Source organism: Populus alba, chromosome 8 (genome assembly GCF_005239225.2).
Source record: "Populus alba chromosome 8, ASM523922v2, whole genome shotgun sequence".
In the NCBI taxonomy this organism is placed as follows: Eukaryota; Viridiplantae; Streptophyta; class Magnoliopsida; order Malpighiales; family Salicaceae; genus Populus; species Populus alba.
Genome location: NC_133291.1, coordinates 1,690,602 through 1,710,293, shown reverse-complemented (window position 1 = coordinate 1,710,293; position 19,692 = coordinate 1,690,602). Strand labels below are relative to the sequence as shown.

General features: G+C 33.5%; 1 protein-coding gene across 2 annotated transcripts; it reads left to right on the top strand.

Moving 5' to 3' along the window:
- The first annotated feature begins 9,195 nt into the window (after window positions 1-9,195).
- On the top strand, window positions 9,196-15,273 carry LOC118060293 (uncharacterized). 2 transcript variants are annotated; one of them, XM_035073503.2, is made up of 8 exons: window positions 9,196-9,477; window positions 9,678-10,931; window positions 11,369-11,487; window positions 12,810-13,436; window positions 13,528-13,840; window positions 14,389-14,554; window positions 14,638-14,740; window positions 14,891-15,273. In XM_035073503.2, exons 2-8 carry the CDS (start codon window positions 9,792-9,794, stop codon window positions 15,006-15,008), a joined length of 2,586 nt encoding a protein of 861 aa, XP_034929394.1. In that variant the 5' UTR covers window positions 9,196-9,477; window positions 9,678-9,791; the 3' UTR covers window positions 15,009-15,273. The 2 variants fall into 2 exon arrangements, with proteins under 2 accessions (XP_034929394.1, XP_034929395.1); XM_035073504.2 differs by having other exon boundaries at window positions 9,196-10,931.
- The last annotated feature ends 4,419 nt before the right edge of the window (window positions 15,274-19,692 follow it).

The following is a 19,692-nucleotide window of genomic DNA, read 5'->3' as shown; positions in this document are numbered from 1 at the left end:
TTACACCAAAAATTCGTAGCCTCAGTGCTGTGGTTAGTGTGTAGTTGTCAGCGAGTTTATTTCGTGGTGGTTGGGAAGTGTTTTTATAAATATTTTATTTTATTTTTTATTTTACTTGATTTTATTTTTAATAGTTTTAGTTTATTTTCATATGATGGTATAAAAATAAATTTTAAAAATAAAAAATATTATTTTAATATATTTCTAAAAAATATATATTTTTCAATCATTTTCACAGTATATTAAAACTTATATAATAATCATCAAGGCGGCAATCATTTCCATGATTTGATGGTAGGAAAGCCTAACATTTGAGCTCACTGATATTAATTAATTAAGTCCCAGGCACTGCGGATGAAATAAAATTGCAGGATTTATAGAACGAATCAAGATACTCTTATGCATTTTATCATATTTGTGTTTTACAGTGGAGTTTGAAGTTATTTTCAGTTGGAAAAACATAAAGTTGATGTTGTTTTAGACATCTTAATATTTTTTTATATTAAATTTATAAAAAAAAACATCAATATAATATTAAAAATCAAAATTAATTATGAAATTTAAAATATCACCAGCCATGTTCTTCATAAAGCATCCAAACTTGGTTATTCAAATTTCAAGCATAATTGGTTTTTATGTTTTAAAAGTATTTTTTTAATAAATTAAATTTTATTTATTTTTTTCAAATTAATATTGTTTTTAGTATTTTTAGATTATTTTAATATATTAATATCAAAATTAATTTTAAAAAAATAAAAAATATTTTAAAAAACAATTATTATTATAATTACAAACATCCTCTCAAATATATTCATGGCAAACAACTTTTTCTAATAATATCGCATCTATTGATGATGTCACGTGGGATGTAACACACACGCGCGCGCACACGCATATATATATCTACATGAGACCAGACGGGCATCGGGTTTCACGAAGCAAGCATATTTTAAAAGGAGCAAGTACAAAGTTCTGAAGAGCAGACAGGCATTGAAATTCTCAAAAGGGCTGGCGCCATGAAATTGCAGGTTCACCTCTTCCATTGCGGCCTTCAGGAACTTTAAGGCGTGAGGACAAAATATTCTTGTTTTCAACGCTACGTTGCATTAATCTAATCAGCACAGTTATGTGTGTTTGAAAACTGTCGATTTGCCCTAACAAGTCCCTCGGTTTATGTGAGGTGCGGAACTAGGGGAGGCAAGCAAAGAAAAGATGGAAGGTCATATCAGAGCTGACATGTCTTTGGGCATTCTTTAAATCCCAACGAAGCTAGTTAGTTATTATTAGAGATAATTATATAAATTATATTTTGACATTTTATATAATGATTTAAGTTATTATAATAATATTGTATTTTATATAATATTAAAATTTTATTAATCAATCGATTATGAATTCTTATAATTTGTTATTCTATTTGATAATCACTTTAAAGGATATATTATATAAATTATATTTTAAAATCTTACTTAATAATTTAAACTTTAATACATGTTAAATAATCATCTTAATCAAATAATATAAGCTATTAAATGAGGTTTCAATATATTATTTAATAATTCTCTCCAATATATTTTCTAAAATGAAAGCTCTTTGGATTTAAAATTTACACAAATTAATATTACATTATATTTAATTTTTATCAAATAAAATTAATAAAATTCAAATTCATAACTATTTAATTAATAACATTTTAATGTCATATCAAATAATTTCTTCAATTCAGTAATTTAAACCATTAAACAATACCTCAAGATAACAGCTACCATGAAGATCCGACAGAAGTCTATCGTGATGAATTGAGTCTTCATGGGTTACGCATGCCCATTTATCTCATGGTCAAGGCCCAAGTGGCAGGCTTATATTTAGACATATTTTTCGAGAGAAGCCCATAGTTTGTAAGAGGGCCAGGGACCTTTCCTGCTCCAGGGAAGGAGAAGGAAAACCTGAAGTCGACGGAAAGGGGCGATCTAATGCTACGAAAAAGCTGGGAGAACAGCTATTAGCTAGTAAATTTGCAAAAGAATGATAGAACCGGTGAAGTTGCTCCATGATGTGGGCCATGGATATCTGGATAAAATCTATCAATGTTTCCATATTCACGAGAAAAAGCCAATACCATATAGAGCAAGACAAACAGAGCCCCCCAAATGGCCCAAAAAGAGAACATGTAAGATCAGGATCATTGCCTCCCCGTATTTCCCCTTTTCAAAATTAACGCGTCGTGTATTGTTGGTGGTGCAAATTAAACACTTGTTTATGGCCACTTTGTTGCCCCCTGATCATGCGATCTGCAATCTCTGAAAAATATCAGAACAACCCGAGGTGACAAGAAGCCACCAAGAAAATGACATTGTCACTTGTAGACCAGTCACTTCGGAGTGGCCCATGAGTGTGGTAACAAGAATTGAACACAGTTTGGGTGACGTCTATCTGTGTTGCTCTTCGCTAATGAGGTGAGATAATCTTCAGAATTTGGGTGTGAAGGGTATTCAGCTTTGCACTGCCGAGGATGTTTTGGTCACTCTGAGGATTGTCGGTGAAAAGGAATGTGTATTAAATACCCTTCATCTGAGTTCGTGAACCTCTCAAAATCAGGATAAAACTTGGAAAAAGTAGTGGGCATTCCATTAAACGTTGAAACAGAGGTAGCCATCTTTTAGTGCCTCGTTTAGGAGATTTGACCCTTTGGGCCAAAAAAAAAAAAATTATATTTATTATTGTTGTTGCTGTTGTTGTTATTCAAGAGAGGATATACAGATGAAAGAGATGGAATGATGGGGAAAAAAACCCTGAGGAGATGGTGTTCATCGATTTGAAAATGACTTGTAAATTGGAGAACATAGAAAGAAGGGGACTGGAGACACAGTAAAGGAGGGAAATGCTTTTGCATGCGGAAGTAATTGTGTTGCGTTTAAAATATATTTTTATTTTTTTTATTTTAAATTAATTTTTGTATAATTTTAAATTGTTTTGGTGTATTAATATTAAAAATAATTTTTTAATATATATATATATATAATTTTAATAAATTTACAAATAAAAAAACTTTAAAAAAATAATTACTACCATAATCACAAATACTATTTAATATCAACTTTTTAGATTTTTATATCCTTCATGATTATCCATTTATTATTACATATCAATTTAATAGATTCGAATCAATTATAAATTGGTTTTTATAGCCCATCTTAAGCTGCGCTGGCCCGGACAGGTTCCCCTGAAGTCCTAAACTTCTTTCCTTTTTTTTTTTTTTTTTTTTTTTTTTTTCCGGCCACAGAATCCATTCAAATTAACTCACAATCACTGTCAAATGTTTTTCACACGGGTCTTCCATCCCTTGAACTTCACGAGTATCATGATCTCACTCGTTACAGATATTTCTTAATTAATTTATTGAATTATGAAATTATACTTGACATTTATCCAATATATATATTAACAAATTGTATGATTGAAACCCAATCACAGTTAAATATAATTAAAGGAGAGGGTTTGAAAAAATTACAGTTATTATTATATTCAAGTTCAATGGTTTAAATAAACATCGATATAGATGCAAGCATCGATCGTAACAGCTCCAATAAATTGAAAAAATTGCAACTTGACAAGCCCATGCTAAATATATGATCATGACACCGCAATGTTCCCTCACTTCGAAGGAAAACCAAAAAGAACAGGCAAGAACATGATGTCCAAAGTATAAGCTTTATAGGTAAAAGAGTAGTGGCATATTCCTTCGAAGAACTAGACAGCAGCAACGCCTAAGCGATAAATGTTACATGGACCCAGCCATGCAGCATTTTCTTAACTTCATCTTCAACAACATAGGATTCTAATCTAATACAACTACAGCCTTTGAAAGCCCTAGAAATCCAGCAAAGACACTGAAACTGTGATATGATTTGATTCCCAATGATAAATATTCCGCCATTTATATCTGACTAAAGTCTCGTATATTGTCCATGATGGATAGACCAGCCCCGTGTAGCTCCAAAGGGTGCAAAATGTGATGGACCGGTGATAGTTTTTTGGCTTCTTGGATATGGAGTTTTGCTCAAACCCTAGAGAATGATTTGAGAGAATTGGAGGAGACAACTTGCATGGAGATGGAAAATTGAGTGATGGATAACCTAACATAAGTATACAGCTCTTGTCTATCCCAATGCTCTTGTCTGCATGCCAATGGACACATATATATAATTGCCCGACTATCACTCCCCATGCATATACATATGCTCGGGTAGTTCATATTATTCATCTTCTCGATCTTTTTTTTTTCCATATATATATATATATAAGTCAAGAGATATATTATTAATCAAAGATTTAAATTCTCAAATTAGTTCCTCTCATCTTGTAAAAATTATGAAATTCTGACTTGATGTGTTTTCTTTTTAATCTCACTTTCCAATTTAATTTATGATTATTACGTACCAAAACATGATGTTAGAACAAAATGTTAGCATCTAGCTACCAGTAATTGATTAATTTGTAAATATAATCAATTATAAATTAATTTTATCAAGCGATTTATTCAAAACCCGATCACAATTTTGCTGGGTGTTCGAAAATTTTCATGAAGAAAAGCCAATTATTTGCATTTCCATCATCCTCTCCTTTCCTTATGGGTACTTCAATTTTGTGTCTAATATTTCAGGAAAATTATTTGTGTCAATTTCAGTATGAATAATTTATTTTTTATAAGAATATTAAAGAAATTAACCCAGTCCCAATAAGAATGTGTAAAACCATAAAAAAATAAAATCTACAATCTGTTAATCTATCTATATATATATATATATAGGGTGCCACATAAAGCCAAATGTGTAAAAAAAAAAAAAAAAATGAAGAGGAAGAAGCAGCGCAGGATATCACCATGCAAGTGCAGTGGTGGCACATGGGTTCCACGTGGAGCACTCGTTCTTGGTCGACATGGTCATGGATCCAAAGCTTGACATTGTATATTTATGATGCCTTCTTGGAATTGAGACAATAGCTCCATGATCATATTGATTGGTCTGGATAGAAAATATCTCTTTCATTATTGCCTTTTGATAAAATTTTCATTTCTATGCTCAAAATAAACGGCCTTCATGTTTTTCTCTTGTTTTTGTTTTTCCCCTTGTCATCAAAATACTTGTAGTTTGGAACAACTCTTCGTCCTTGGCTCGGGTTTATCGGTTTTCTTTTATGTTATTATCTAGATTTTGAATTTAGATCAGAGAGATCATAAAAATAATTTATATAATACGAATCATTTATATAAAATATGAGAGATTATTTGTTAAATTATATATCAATATCATATATAATAGTAAAGTAGAAACAATTTTGATTAAAAATAATTAAATATTTAATTGGAGTGTTGGAGTGATATTTATATGGATTGTTAAAAAACTACTTGTTAAATAAATGAAAATATCATTAAGTGGGAGGAAAAAAAAAAAACAATAAATAAAAAATCAACAAACCCAAAAGAAGAAAGAAATATATTAATTGCTAAAAAATATATTTTGTTTAGAATGCCTATGGACAACACTTAGTGAGTAAAGATACAATGTATATGATCATCGTAGTAAAATCTTACCAAAAAAAGATGAAAATACCATAAAGAAAAAACACAAGAAATCCAGAAAAAATAAACACATTAATTACCAAATGATTGTATGTTATATGTTTAATATAATTAAACACTACCTACTACCAATTTCTTTGCAAACATCATTATAATTTTTTTTTTTGACAAGTATTATGCTGTTTCAGAAAGGATTATTTTGTTATATTTTAAGAAATCATGATTTCATACAAAAATATTGAAAAATAAAAATAGGAAACAACAGGACATTAGCTAATTATATGTATTGTTATACCTGCTTAAATAGAATTGAATTAGCATTTAACAGTTAAATGTTATTTTTATATAATAGTTGTAGCTAATGATCAAGGTCAAATAATATATTTGTCCTCTTGTTTATTCTTTCGATGACTCTTGGTTTTCCGTACACACACAGCACACATTTATTCTCTCTAATCTTAATATTTATTTTCATTTGGATGTATTATTAAGGAATATATGTTTTCAGGATATCAAAGCCATTAAAAAAATATTAATTTAATATTTTTTTAAAAAATAAATATATTTTAAATACAATTTCAAACACAAAAATAAATTCAATAAAAATGCTTGCTCGGGGAAAGATTATTGGGAAAATGGGGGTTACTTTTGTTAAAAAAAAAAAAAAAACAAAATTAAATGTCCAAGTTGCCTAGTGTTTGTCAAGGTCAGATAGAAAAGTGACCCAAAATAAGTAGAAATGATTAAAAGTTGAATAGGTGGCTAAGATAGCCATCGATTCTTGCAAAGGAGTCACTAGACAGGCTTAAACTCTTCAATCAATGGGTCCATGCATTAACAAGAGTAATTAATGCCGTATCATCAAATCTTTCGGGCATGCTCATGAAAGAAGAACCCCTCCTTTGGAACAAGCAATTTTGCTGTTTAATATTATTCTATGCCTAAAAGATGATAAATGAGTAGTATTTATTATTTAATTACTTGCGTGACATTTTTTTCTTGGCTTGAACTTTCTTCACTTTGCGAGAAAGCAAGCTCGGAGAATCTTGTTCTCCAATCACAGAGAAGTCTTGACTGGTTTCCGAGTCACTGACATGAACTCAAGGAAGAAAAGCGGATATTTCCGACTCACTGACATGAACAAAAGCAAGAAAAGTGGACCGAATCATTTCCATAAACAAATGGTTTCTATTTCAAAGCATGAATTATCATGGAAAATAAGTTCGATCACATGGATGAATAATTTTAACTCGGTAAGTAAGATGGAAAAGAAATAGTTAGGCTGCTAGCTTGTTAAAAGGTATTCTTGCTACCATTAATTTTATTGATTGTGAAATCTAATTAGATTTAAACTATATAATCAATCAAGATCCAGCCCTCCATTATATTATAATAAAAAAAAATATAATTATCAAGACTCGATTGAACCTCACTTCGTTTATAAAAGTTACCAGAAATATATAATCTCCGGATCAAACCTGTTTTTCAATTAATATCCAAAGATAAGCATGTGTAAACAGATTACTTGAAACGATTTTGATAGCTAGCTTCTCCGTTGATTTGTTGATTTAGAAGACATTTGAAAATAAAATAGTTATTATTTTTAAATTTTTTTTGTTTGAAAATATATTTAAATAATAATATTTATTTATTTTTTAAAAAATTATTTTTAATATCAACACATTAAAATAATTAAAATATAATATATTTTTTTAAAATATCTTTTTAAAAAAATAAACAAGAAATTAATAATTAATCCAAAAATTAAATTAAGATATTTTAATTATTTTTTATGAATCATATAGATTTTATACTATTATCATTTTATATTTATTTTTAAAATAAACTAGAAAATAATTAATTAAATATCACCAATTACAACCGAATTAATATAATAAAAATTTTATTATATAAAATATTATGGGACCGCCTCTCATGATAACAATAACAATAATACATGAGAAGAAAAATATTTTTTGTTTTCTTCGATCCCCAATCCTTCTTATTAATTATAAAACAGTCCACTCACTCCACTCATTACTCGACACATACTGTAATTATACCAGTCAATTAATTATCACAATACATTATAGCTTGTCATCCTAATACTAATTAAACTCTTAATTTTACTAACAGTAGATGAAACAGTGATATTCAGCAGGGTGGTCCTCAGAGGTCAACCTACAGGCAGGAAAGAAATGGTCAAATTCTCTGGAACTGTTTGTCTGGCGCCCCCTCCTCGATCAAGAACACTGACCCTTCTCTCTTTAAGATCTTCAAAACAGACATGCATGAATCTGCAACAGAGCTATCATTGAAAAAAGCAGCAGGGCGTACAGGAATGATGCTCACCCAACATCCACACCCTGTTTTCGATCGAAAGGAGTAAGACAAGGGCCTCATTTCCCTCGTGGCATTTCAAGACCACCAAACAGTCCTCCCTTCCTTCCTCGCCTTTAAAGGAAAAATATCTCTAAGCTCATGCTCTCTTTTCTTCCTCAACACTTCTTCTTCTTCTTCTTTTTTTTTTTTATTAAAATTTTTAAATTAGCTTGTATATATCTTAACTAAATTTCTGAACTCTCGCGCTAGTGTTTAAAGAAGTTTCCCACACAAAAAATAAGGTAAATTACTAGTATTTTACATCAAAAATACATGATCTCAAGGCCAGTAAAATTTAAATTTAAACCTAAAAAAAATACCTCTTAAACTAAGCCCTTTACCAATATGCTAGCTCCCTTGAGATTTCTTCCTCCAAACTCTCTCAAGTAAACTTTATTTTGATTTTTATTAAATGTTATTCTACGCACGGTGATTTAACTAGTAAGGACAGATCTAAATATATTTTAATGAGTGAGATTTTCTTATAACTAACTTATTTAATAATTTATAAATATAATATAAATAATGTAAAATCCGATCAAACTCGATTCCAGATATATATTAATATCTCTCTCTCACACAGATATATATTAGTTTTACGAATAATCACCATTCGAATATCATAAAAATATTCCCTTTACGTACGTCCTGGTCTCTCTATTTTGAATACTTTTTTTAACAGAAAACAGAAAGTAAATTCTTGAGTTTTTTTCTCCAATTAATTTATATCTTGGATCATACAGTGCGGCTAGGAAGGGGACACACAATTTCGTGATATCAATACTTTTCTTGATTTCCAATGAATTTCCATTTATAGAAATAATAGCACAAAGAAATGTATTGATAATTGATATTTTGAAGGCTAATATCCCGAATAAGACACGCATTAATATATATTTAAAAACTTGAAAAGCAAGTTAATTATTATTATTATTATTTTAATTTGAGCATAGATTAAGCTTAAATAATTGAAAGTTCTCTTTTCTTTTTGGAACTTCCAAGGTTTCACTGTTCAGATAAGGAAAGGAAATCCAGATGTTGCTCGCGTAGATCTTTTGCTAATCTTATGACGTGGCATTAGGTAATTGACCAAAAATAAAAAAATTGCTAAAATTCAAAAGCCAAAATCTCATACGTGTCCTTCATCCGTCGCTCCCTTTAGATCCGCGGTCATTTCACAAACCAAAAAATAAAAACCAAAATAAAATAAAATCTCTCTCTCTAGTCATGTACCACGCTTTATCTCTCCAATGCACTCATAATTTAATTGTTTTCTCTCTCTAAAAAATTTCCATGGACACTAATTATAAATTCTGATATCATTCTCTTCTTTGATCTCTCCCTCCCCAATCTTCTCTTCTTCAACAAATCTCTCTTTGCACCTCACATTTTCCATTCCTTCAAAAGAAATAGGATTTTTTTGGTTTTGGTTTCTCGCTCACTTTCACAAAACAGAACCCAAACGTAAGACAATAATAATAATAATAAAAAACACTATACATTTAGCTTCTCAGGTACGTTTCCGTCAACAATATTAATCCTTAATTTTCCCAATCTGATTAATTTTCGTGCCTTTTTTAAAAAGATTTGATGACTCTATCGATCGAAATCCAGTTTTAGGGCATATATTTTTATTTTTGGTATGAAATTCTGAGTGAATTTAGGGTTTGTATTTGGATTTTTGGGGTTTGATTATTTTTTGTTAATGTTTTAGGACTGTAATTATGTGTGATTGGTGGATTTAGAGAAGGGTTGTTGTTGTGAAGGGGGGGTGTGATTTTGAGAGTGGAGGTTGTGAGGTGCAGGGGGTAGGAGGGGTTGTGCGAGGATGACGGATTTTCAACCATTGCAACAAAAGCCTGAATCAACGGATGATGCCCGGATGGAATTTGAGAGGGGGTTGGAGGAGTTGATGCGTGGGCATTTGGATGATTGTATGTCATTTGCTTCGTGTAGTTCTAATAGGAACGTGGATGAGGAGGATGATGAAGGGGATCAGCTTGTGCGAAGGAGACGTAGGTCTGAACTTGAGGGTGATGATTTGGCTGAGTCATCAGCTGTGAGGCGGCGCCACTCTCGTATTTTGAGTAGGTGGGCTGCTCGCCAGGCGCAGGAGATGATGACGCCTATGGAGAGGAGGAGTCGTGAGTCAGAGTTAATGGCACTTGCAGGTTTGCACACGGTTTCCATGCTTGATTCCTCATTTTTGAGGGAGTCACAGTCGCCTACTGCAAGAAGGCAGGGGGCAGTGGAAAGGCCGAGTACTCAGGCGTCTGCAATTTTGCAAATGTGGCGGGAGTTGGAGGATGAGCATTTGTTGAACAGAAGGGAGAGATTGAGGCAGCGAAGGAATGCCGAGTCTAATACGAACATGTCGGTTTCAAATGCATCAGAGAGTCGGGGGAGTGAGAATCAGGGAAGTTTGGAGGATGCAAGTGAGAGTGAAAATGACTTTGGACCTTGGTCACATGACCATATGGTGTCACAGAATGAGCGTGGGGATAACGAGTCTAGCAGGGAGCAATCTCCGGATATTGGAGAAGTTGAGAGGAGTGTGAGGCAGATTGCTCGGGGATGGATGGAGAGTGGCATTAGTGACCGTGCTTCTAATGTATCCCAAAGGAATGGTAGTCCCAGAGCAGAATGGCTTGGTGAAACAGAGAGGGAAAGAGTTAGAATTGTCAGGGAGTGGGTGCAGATGGCAAGTCAGCAGCGAGGAGCTCGTGCTAGCCGGAGGGAGGATCAAGCTGCTGGACACAATGCACAAGGTGACCAAGCTCGTGATGGGTCAGTCGCTGACCATGATGAAGGGCAACCGGACCATATTCGTAGGGACATGCTGAGGTTGCGCGGAAGACAAGCGATTCTTGACTTGCTTGTCAGGATTGAGAGAGAAAGACAGAGAGAACTTGAGGGACTATTGGAGCATCGGGCTGTCTCGGATTTCGCTCACCGCAATCGCATTCAGGTCAGTTCTTTGTCGTAATTGGATTTTATTGGAATCATTTCTTAGTAATTTAACCTAACTTGTTGTTCAGTGTATGTTTAAAGAGACAATCACTATAAGTTTGGGAAGCTTGTCTTAAAATAATTTAATCGTTTACAATTTCATTGGTTTAATTTATTCCAATGGTATATGCAAAGACATTAGAAAGCACGGTTATATAAATTCTATGATTAATTTAAACATACTGGGATTTCTATATCATATATACCCATCCTCAAGGATAATATCTGCCATGTTTGATTGAGTTAAATTAGTTAAGACATAATGTTTCTAGTGGAAACTCTATTAGCTAATCATAACAACACTCTGACAATCGACTTATATGTGATGATTGGAAGTTCTCTCTTCTAGTCCCTTGTTGCGATTCCTTGATTGCTCACTCGTAAAATATTTTCCAGTCATTACTAAGAGGTAGATTCTTGCGAAATGAAAGACCGGTTGAGGAGGAGAGACCGCCTTCTATGGCTGCAAGTGAACTAGTCCAATTAAGGCAGCGGCACACTGTTTCTGGCTTAAGGTATGTGTTTTCTTCTATTCCTGGTTCAATCCGTAGAAGACTATTGAGAATGTTCATCTGATTGTTCAAAAACTTCAACAGTGGTGCTCTCGAGGATACTGTTTTCTTTATCTTCCTTCTAAGCTGCACATTGTTTAGATGTATTAGGATACATATTTTGTTATAGATGTATTAAGATCATCCTATCAAGGAAACATATGGAACACAACTTTCACTTCTCAGAGCGATTCAGGCATATTTGCTAGGGAGATGTTCCCTGTTCCTCTGAGGTGATTGGATGTAATCCAGTGATTATTTGGCTGTTGATTGCTGATAAGATTAGGAAATTCATGGTTGAAAATTGGAATTTTAATGCTGCCAAATTCAATTTATTAAAAAAAAGAAGTTTTCCAGGCTTTCCAGTCATAGATGCGCGGATGGTGTCCGCACTAGGTGGTTTGGAAAATTCATTGTCTTTCTGTGCATGTTTTATCTGGAAAAGATGATATTGTCCATAGATCATTATGGTAGTTTTGCTTGGGGAATTGGATGGCGCATTTTGACTTTTATATTGGTGATATCAATGGTAAGATAAGAGTGGATTTATATACATAAATGCACAATTAAGTTTTGTGTTTATGTGTGTGTTTGGGGTAGTGGGTTAAAAAGATTAAATCAGGAATTGTAGAAAACAAAATTAAATCAGGAACCATGCATTGGAAGGCAGTTGGCCACTAGACAGCGAGTGATGGATCTATTGGGTGTGAAAAGATCTTAAGTTTCTGATTTGTATTGTTAACCTAACTGAGACAAATACCGTGTGTGAAGGGTAGATGCTGAAGCTCCAATGTTTGAAATATATTCTATTTGTGCACATTGGTGCCAATATTTTATTATAAACTGCTTCAGATGCAGATATCAATTATTTATCAATTCCAAAACCACCATAACAAAATTAACAGTTTCAAGAATATGTCCTTTAGTAACTGATTCAGAGTTTTGAACCCCAATTTCATATCATTGGAAGAAAGAGTACTGGACACCACCTTTCTTCCCTGCTACCTACAAATAGATGGAACTTGCCATGGAGAAATCTGCAATCATGAAAAGCAAACCATATCTTGCCTGCAAACAAGACCCTCGCATCTTCTTCCTTCTTTATGCATCCCCCTCCTGACTTGGCTGCCTTCTTGTGGAGCAATGTTACATCCTCTTAAAAATTGAGTTGTTGCCTTTTGGCTTGTTTGCACTTGATTAATTTGTTGCTGCTATTGCAGTTACTGAACAATGAAAAAAGAAATGGTTTCAGTTGACTGTCCTCATGGCATCCATCTCTCTTTCAGGGAAGGGTTTAGGTCCAGGTTGGAAAATATTGTTCGTGGTCAAGCAAGCAGCCATTCTGATACCCCACCTAATACTAACGTCAATGATTATGGAAATGATCGGACTCAAACAAACACTCATCAGGACATCCAACATGAGGAGAATGATCAACCACAGCCTAGGAGTCAAGAAAGTGACGCGCGTCGTTTGCCTGATGAAACAAACAGCTCAGGGGGCAACAATGCTACTGATAACATGAACTGGCAAGAAACTGCTAACCAAGGAGAAGGTTGGCAGGAGCAAGTAACCAATGACGAGAGAGGAAACTGGCAACAATCTGGCTACAGTCAGTTGGACGAATGGAGAGGCAGTAATGCGGAACCTATGGATGGAAATTGGCAAGAGAACTCAGTGAATGAATGGTCACGGGAAACACCTGGAAATGTTCCTGGTGAACAAGGTCGTCCACAAGGAGCCCAGGAACTTTGGCAAGAGGATGGCTCTAGTGAAACTGTTGAAAATTGGACAGTGGGGTCTTCTGATCCTCCAAGAACTCGCCGTGCTGTTCCAATGAGAAGATTCAATAGATTTCACCCTCCCGATGATGAGAATGTGTATAGCATGGAGCTTAGGGAACTATTGAGCAGGTAATTGATCTGTTGTCGAATGCCTTTTATGTGTTGAAAGTCATAAGAATTTACTGTGATCATTCAATGGAATTTACTTTTTGTGTTTTAGGAGAAGTGTTTCTAATCTTCTTCGTAGCGGTTTCCGTGAAAGCCTCGACCAATTAATACAGTCATATGTGGAGAGGCAAGGTCGCTCTCCCATTGACTGGGATTTGCACAGAAACTTGCCAACACCAACTCCCACATCACCAGAACGTGACGAGGAGCAGCAAAGAGATGAACAAAATGAGGGTCAAAGTGATGCTGTAAACAGACCTTCACTCGTCTTGCCATCTCCACCTGTGCCTCCACCTCAGCCACTGTGGCACCAGGATTTGCATCACACTAGCTGGTCTCGTCATAGCATGCATCGATCAGAACTAGTGAGTCATTTTTATCCCCTGTAGATATTGAAACAATGTGTATATTATTACCAGATTGATAGTGTTCATTTTTCTTTTTTTGTCAATTGATCATGTTGGGCATTTTGTCTAATTCTCCATAATAAAGGGCACACAAAAATCTGCTTTCTGGCTTGTTCTGAAAACCAAGATTGGTTCATTTTTTATGATAAAAGAGTTTGGGGTACAAAATCATTGCCATATACTGGAAAACTTAAGTATGGCTCAAAGGTTCATTTTCTGTTCTGCTCTTTGTAAGTTTGATTGTGATGTTGAACAGTAAACTTCTGGTTGGTGTTTTTTTGTTACACTGGCTATTTTCATAATATTTTGAGGACTTTTTATTTTTTGTGACTGGCAGCTGAGACGCATTAAGATTCAGTAGATTGTATTCTTTGTTGTAACTTCTGTTTCTGGTGTTTGTAGTACTATAAATCTGCCAGGTTTTACACATGCTTGCTTTCAGTACTTTGTGTTAATCCTTCTAGTGCAAGTTTTATCTGAGCGTGGATGCTGATACTAATGAGCAGGAGTGGGAGACAATTAATGATTTAAGAACAGACATGGCAAGACTTCAGCAAGGAATGAGCCACATGCAGAGGATGTTGGAAGCCTGCATGGACATGCAGCTTGAGTTGCAACGCTCGGTCAGACAGGAAGTCTCTGCTGCTCTGAATAGATCAGCTGGTGAAAAAGGTTTTGTTGACATTTTCATTGTATGGTTGTTGATCATTTACCCTATCTTTGATTGTTGACTTGAAAGATGTCTCATGTTGCAGGGTTGGGTGCAGAGACATCTGAGGATGGGTCTAAATGGGGTCATGTAAGGAAAGGGACATGTTGTGTTTGCTGTGACAGCCATATTGATTCTCTATTGTACAGGTATCATTGCCTTTTTCTTCTTCTGAGGTTTTTCGTGGTCAACTCAAGAGAGCGTTGGAATGAGTCTTCCCCTTTCGGAATTTGCTGATTTTATTTTGCTGCTGCTTTTTTTTTATTAACACATCAGTTCAATTTGGAAACTTAATGCAGATGCGGGCACATGTGCACTTGTTCAAAATGTGCAAATGAGTTGGTCCGTGGCGGAGGAAAGTGCCCGTTGTGCAGAGCACCAATTGTCGAAGTGATCCGAGCATACTCAATACTGTAAAGATGTGGAAATAGGAAATAATTAATCAAAAAATGAATAGAATTGAGTGGTAAGGCTGGAGGGAACCAATGGCAGTTCCTTCTAAGTGAATTAGAAGCTGCTGCTTATCAGTCTCTCGTGCCTGTAGAGTGTCCAGTCATTGCCTCTGTTTCTCTGATTATATGTGAGAATGTTTTGAAAAATGTATAATTGGAATAACAAATGGCACCTCCATTCTTTCATCCGTAAATAAAATGTTCGGCTAAAAAAATTCTTTCCTTTCTTAGACCCGCTGTTCATGACAAGCACATCTCTTAGGATTGGATAGTTGAGGCTGAAGTCTTGAAGAGTTTCTTTTCTTTATTCTCTCAACGAGGTAATTCTAAATTAGAAGGAAAATAAGAGATGAAACTCAAATATTTGAATCAATGGAGAAACCATCAAGAACTCATTGATAAATGAGATTGATTGCAGCGAAGCCCATGTGCCTGCCAAAAAGAAGAATTTGACGCATGAAGTTTGTTTTTCTGACAAATAATAAGAAAGGATGCATAGATTACAAGAACTCCTCAAGCCAAATCTCCCGTGTCAAGGACGTGGACAAGCACGTAAATGGCAACAAATCTCCTCTCCAGCTGCTGCTCATCTGGAGATGCTGGGGGATATGGTAACGAAGTTTCCCCCCAATCTAGCTTCTCAACTATTGTATGGACACCAAAATTTTCTACTTCCAGATATAGTTTCAAGTATTTCACATGGAAGCTCAGTAAATGGCAAGTATTTCACCAAAGAATGGTTGGTGGATATTTTACCACTCGGAAACAACCTTTCGAAGAATTGAATATAATTGCTAATTATATCTTATCACGTTAGAGGCATACGCAGCACCAATTGATCCTTCATTTGCTGCAATGGCTACGTAAATAACCAAACAACCAATGCTTGGAGTTCCCTATTTGCAACTGCTGGAACATAAAATGATAATGACGACCGGTCTCCACGATAGCTGAACCAACCTGGTATCTCACCACTGGGTGTAAAATATCATACTGTGCTCACCCTTGAACAAAGCCTGGTTCAGGTACAGATAAAATTCTAAACCTTAAAATATATGCAATATACTAAATCATGCATGTGCGTGCGTGCGTGCAGAAAAAGAGAGTGAGGGGTAACCTGAGCAGGAGTCTTCTTAAAATAATTTGCTACATTGCTGCGGTCATCCAACAGAATGGGCCAGACACCGACACCTTTCATGCCATGAATCTCAATTAGTTTTTGGCATCCACTCAAAAACAGTGGAGGTATTGTTTTTGTATGACTTCAGAGTCTTTCCATTGATGTGAAATGAAGAACGTGAAACTCCTTTGAACATGAAGGGAACTCCGAGATTGATAGAAGATCTATGCAGTTCATAACGAACACACGCTCTAGCTTAGAACTCTAGAAGGTAGATTTAAAGGATCTGTTTCCTGATAAATCCAATTTCTCAAGAAGCTTCTGAGCATTAGTTTCTCTAGACCTGAACAGTGAAAGTTTGGAATAGCTGAGACTTGGGATTTTCATCTTGTTGAGATGCTGTAAAGACAGCAAGGAAAATGAGCGAAAAACAAAAAAATGCAACTGAAAAACAATCATGTGCCTCACCTTGATCTGATTCCAGAGTTCTTTGATGTTGCTGTTGCTGTTCTGCATAGCAAGAACAACTAGGCTCTTCAGTTGAAAATTGGATGGTAAAGATTTCAAAGGGCATTAAATATCGAATCCTTACAAATGATTTAGTGCTTATAGGTAGAGTTTTTGACGTACAATGTACAACTATTTACACCTAGTGCGAGCCCCTCCACAGCTTACGTTCCCTGAAAACAGTTCAAAAATAGCAGAAATATTACATATAATGATGTGGAAGATGGTCCGTGCCAAAACATTTTGTTAAAAATTCCAAAAAGTTGACAGACAAGAGGTGGAAAATTGTTTTTGTGCGCAAGACCAATTTAGGTATATGCAATTAATTCTTACCATCCTAATGTTGAGGACATCCTGCACATCCTCGGGAAGCTAAATTCTGCTGCGTTTTCCTGATCAGGTGACATTTCACGAGCAATCTCTCTTCCCATATCTCGTAACAAATCATGCATCTCTAACTTATTCAAGTTCATAATAGTTAAAAGAGACCTCACAATGAGAATACCAATACTGATTTCTTGAAAGCAACCATGGCCATATAGCATCTCAGCTCTATATTCTTTGTCCGAATCAAAGAAAAAGCATCCAATATCAAGGAACATGGCTCACATTATCATCATCTAGTGTGTCAAAACATATTCTGAATTTTCTCTGAATTTGTTGGTATGGAATTTTTTTGTAGTTTCTCATTAACACTTTTCCATACAAGTAATACTTCTTTTGAACAAATAAGAACTCAAAACTTCAAGAGCTAAAGGAAGTCCTAGTCCACTACACTATCCAAAAGCTCCACATAATCTCATTCGGATGGGTGCTCCTATAGGCATGCCAATCCAACTTTGTAGCTAATTCTTTTCATCTGGTTCAATTTCATTTAGCAAATGATCATTTCTAGTTGTAATGATTATTCTGCTTTTAGAACTAAACCAACTTCGCTCTCCAAACAAGGCATCTAATTGTTCCAATTTACCTACATCATCAAGAACAACAAGAGCTTTTTGGCGGCAAACTCATTCTTTGATCAAATCCCTTCCTCATTCTTTGATCAAATTAATTCCTCTTAAAGCATTTTTTATCTTTAGAATCTTTAGTTCAAGAAATTGTCCTTGTAATTGAACCAAACCTTCCAATTACATTGAGATTTCTCCGACATTCAAAAGAAAACAAATTCTCTCAAACATTTAACATTTGTTAAGCACAACCTTTGTTACAGTTTTCTTGCCTACTCCTCTCATCCCGTCTATGGCCACAACGTAAGCATCGTCTTTAGCATTTTTTACCAACAAAATAATCTTATTGACAACGGAATCAATACCTACTGGAAGCTTGGAAACATGCAAGAATTTGCGATCCAATTTATCCAACATCTTCAACGATCCTTGGATTAATCTTGATTCATTCCTACAAAAACCAAATCATCAAAGAAGAATAAATGAACATGTATTTAATTTTATAATCAGAAGCCATTAGAGGACCATGCCGTGCTAAAAATAATTATTTCTTCTACATGTATAAGAGCAGATCTTATCATCTCAGAACCAAAAAAAAAAAAACCTTACCGGTTTGACATTTTAGTGAAGTCCCGCTGCTACCTAGATCGAAGGATCTGCAACCTTCATGAAAACAGACTTTCTCCGCTTGTTGGCCTTTCCCATTAAGCACCCTTCATACATCTCACACGCTTCTGTAGATCGGTAATACTATCTTTTCCTCAAGGAATTTCGCTACCGCCCCGGAAAGTATGCAGTCCTGCCTGGACCAAAATAGTGTAAATAATAAATATGATCGGTACAATTCAATAATACATCAAGAATATATATGAGACAACACGGGCCGTTTGTTTGTAGCAACATAGTTTTCTCCCGAAATGTTTTTTTTTTAAGTAAATTTTTAAAAGTAATTTTTTTTTTAATATTAAAAAAAAAAATAAGGTAGAAAATTTTTTAGTATAAGCCAAATCATTAAAAATAAGCTGAAAAATAAATTATTAATTTTTAAATTTGTTTAAGTTAAAAAAAATAAAAATCAAATCTGATAGATAAAAAAATTGAAAGATAAAATTAAAAAAATAATTATTTTATAAATTATTTTAAATAAAATAAATAACAATTCAAATAATAAATATCAAATTTGACAAATAAAAAAGTTGAAAAATTATGAAATTAAAAAAAATTACAATTTCATATATTATTTTAAATAAAAACAAATAGCAATAAAAAATAGATGTCAAATATAATGAATAAAATTTTTTAATTAAAAATGATAAGAAAAAATCAAATAATAGTAAAAAAAAAAACAATAACCAAAAAATGATTCAAAAAAAAATATATAATAATTAAAATATTGAGGATCAAATTTAATATAATAAATAAATAAAATTTTTTGAATTTTTCACAATGAAAAAGTGTTTTTTACATAAAATAATTTCTTAAAAACTAAATCAAAATTTCTTTTAACTAAAGAGTATTTTTCATTAACTAAATTTTTTAATGATAAACAACCAAAAAAAAAAATCACTTTTCATGAAATGTGCCATAATTGTTTCTACTTTTCCAGAAAATTCTTAACTTATTAGTCAATGCTAAATAGTTGTTAATTTCCGGTTAAAAGTTAACTTAAAAAAATGTTTTTAGTGGAATTAAATTAGAAATTCATTTTAATATTGGATCAAATTTGATTTAAACTTGATGAGTTAGCTTCAATATTTTTTTTTAAAATAATTAATTTAATAAAAATAATTAATTAAGTTGATTTAATAACTTACATGTTAATTTAATTATCTAATAACCTAATGTATTTTTTTAAATTAATTGTTGAACCCGGTCTAGCAAACACAAAAAGAACTGTTTTAATTTTCAATTTAATTCAAAATCAAAGTATTTTTTATTAATTAGTTATTAAATGATGTTTTTATAGCATGGATTTGCATATTTGTTAGATGGTAATTATTTGTAAACTTTGACCGGATATATATATATATATATTGTGTATTATCCATTGATTTGATTAAACCATTGAAATT

Coding starts and splice junctions, on each gene's coding strand:
- LOC118060293 (XM_035073503.2), top strand. CDS start 9,792: ATGACGGATTTTCAACCATTGCAACAAAAGCCTGAATCAACGGATGAT. Junction 13,841..14,388: donor GCATGCATCGATCAGAACTA/GTGAGTCATTTT, acceptor ACTAATGAGCAG/GAGTGGGAGACAATTAATGA. Junction 14,555..14,637: donor TAGATCAGCTGGTGAAAAAG/GTTTTGTTGACA, acceptor CTCATGTTGCAG/GGTTGGGTGCAGAGACATCT.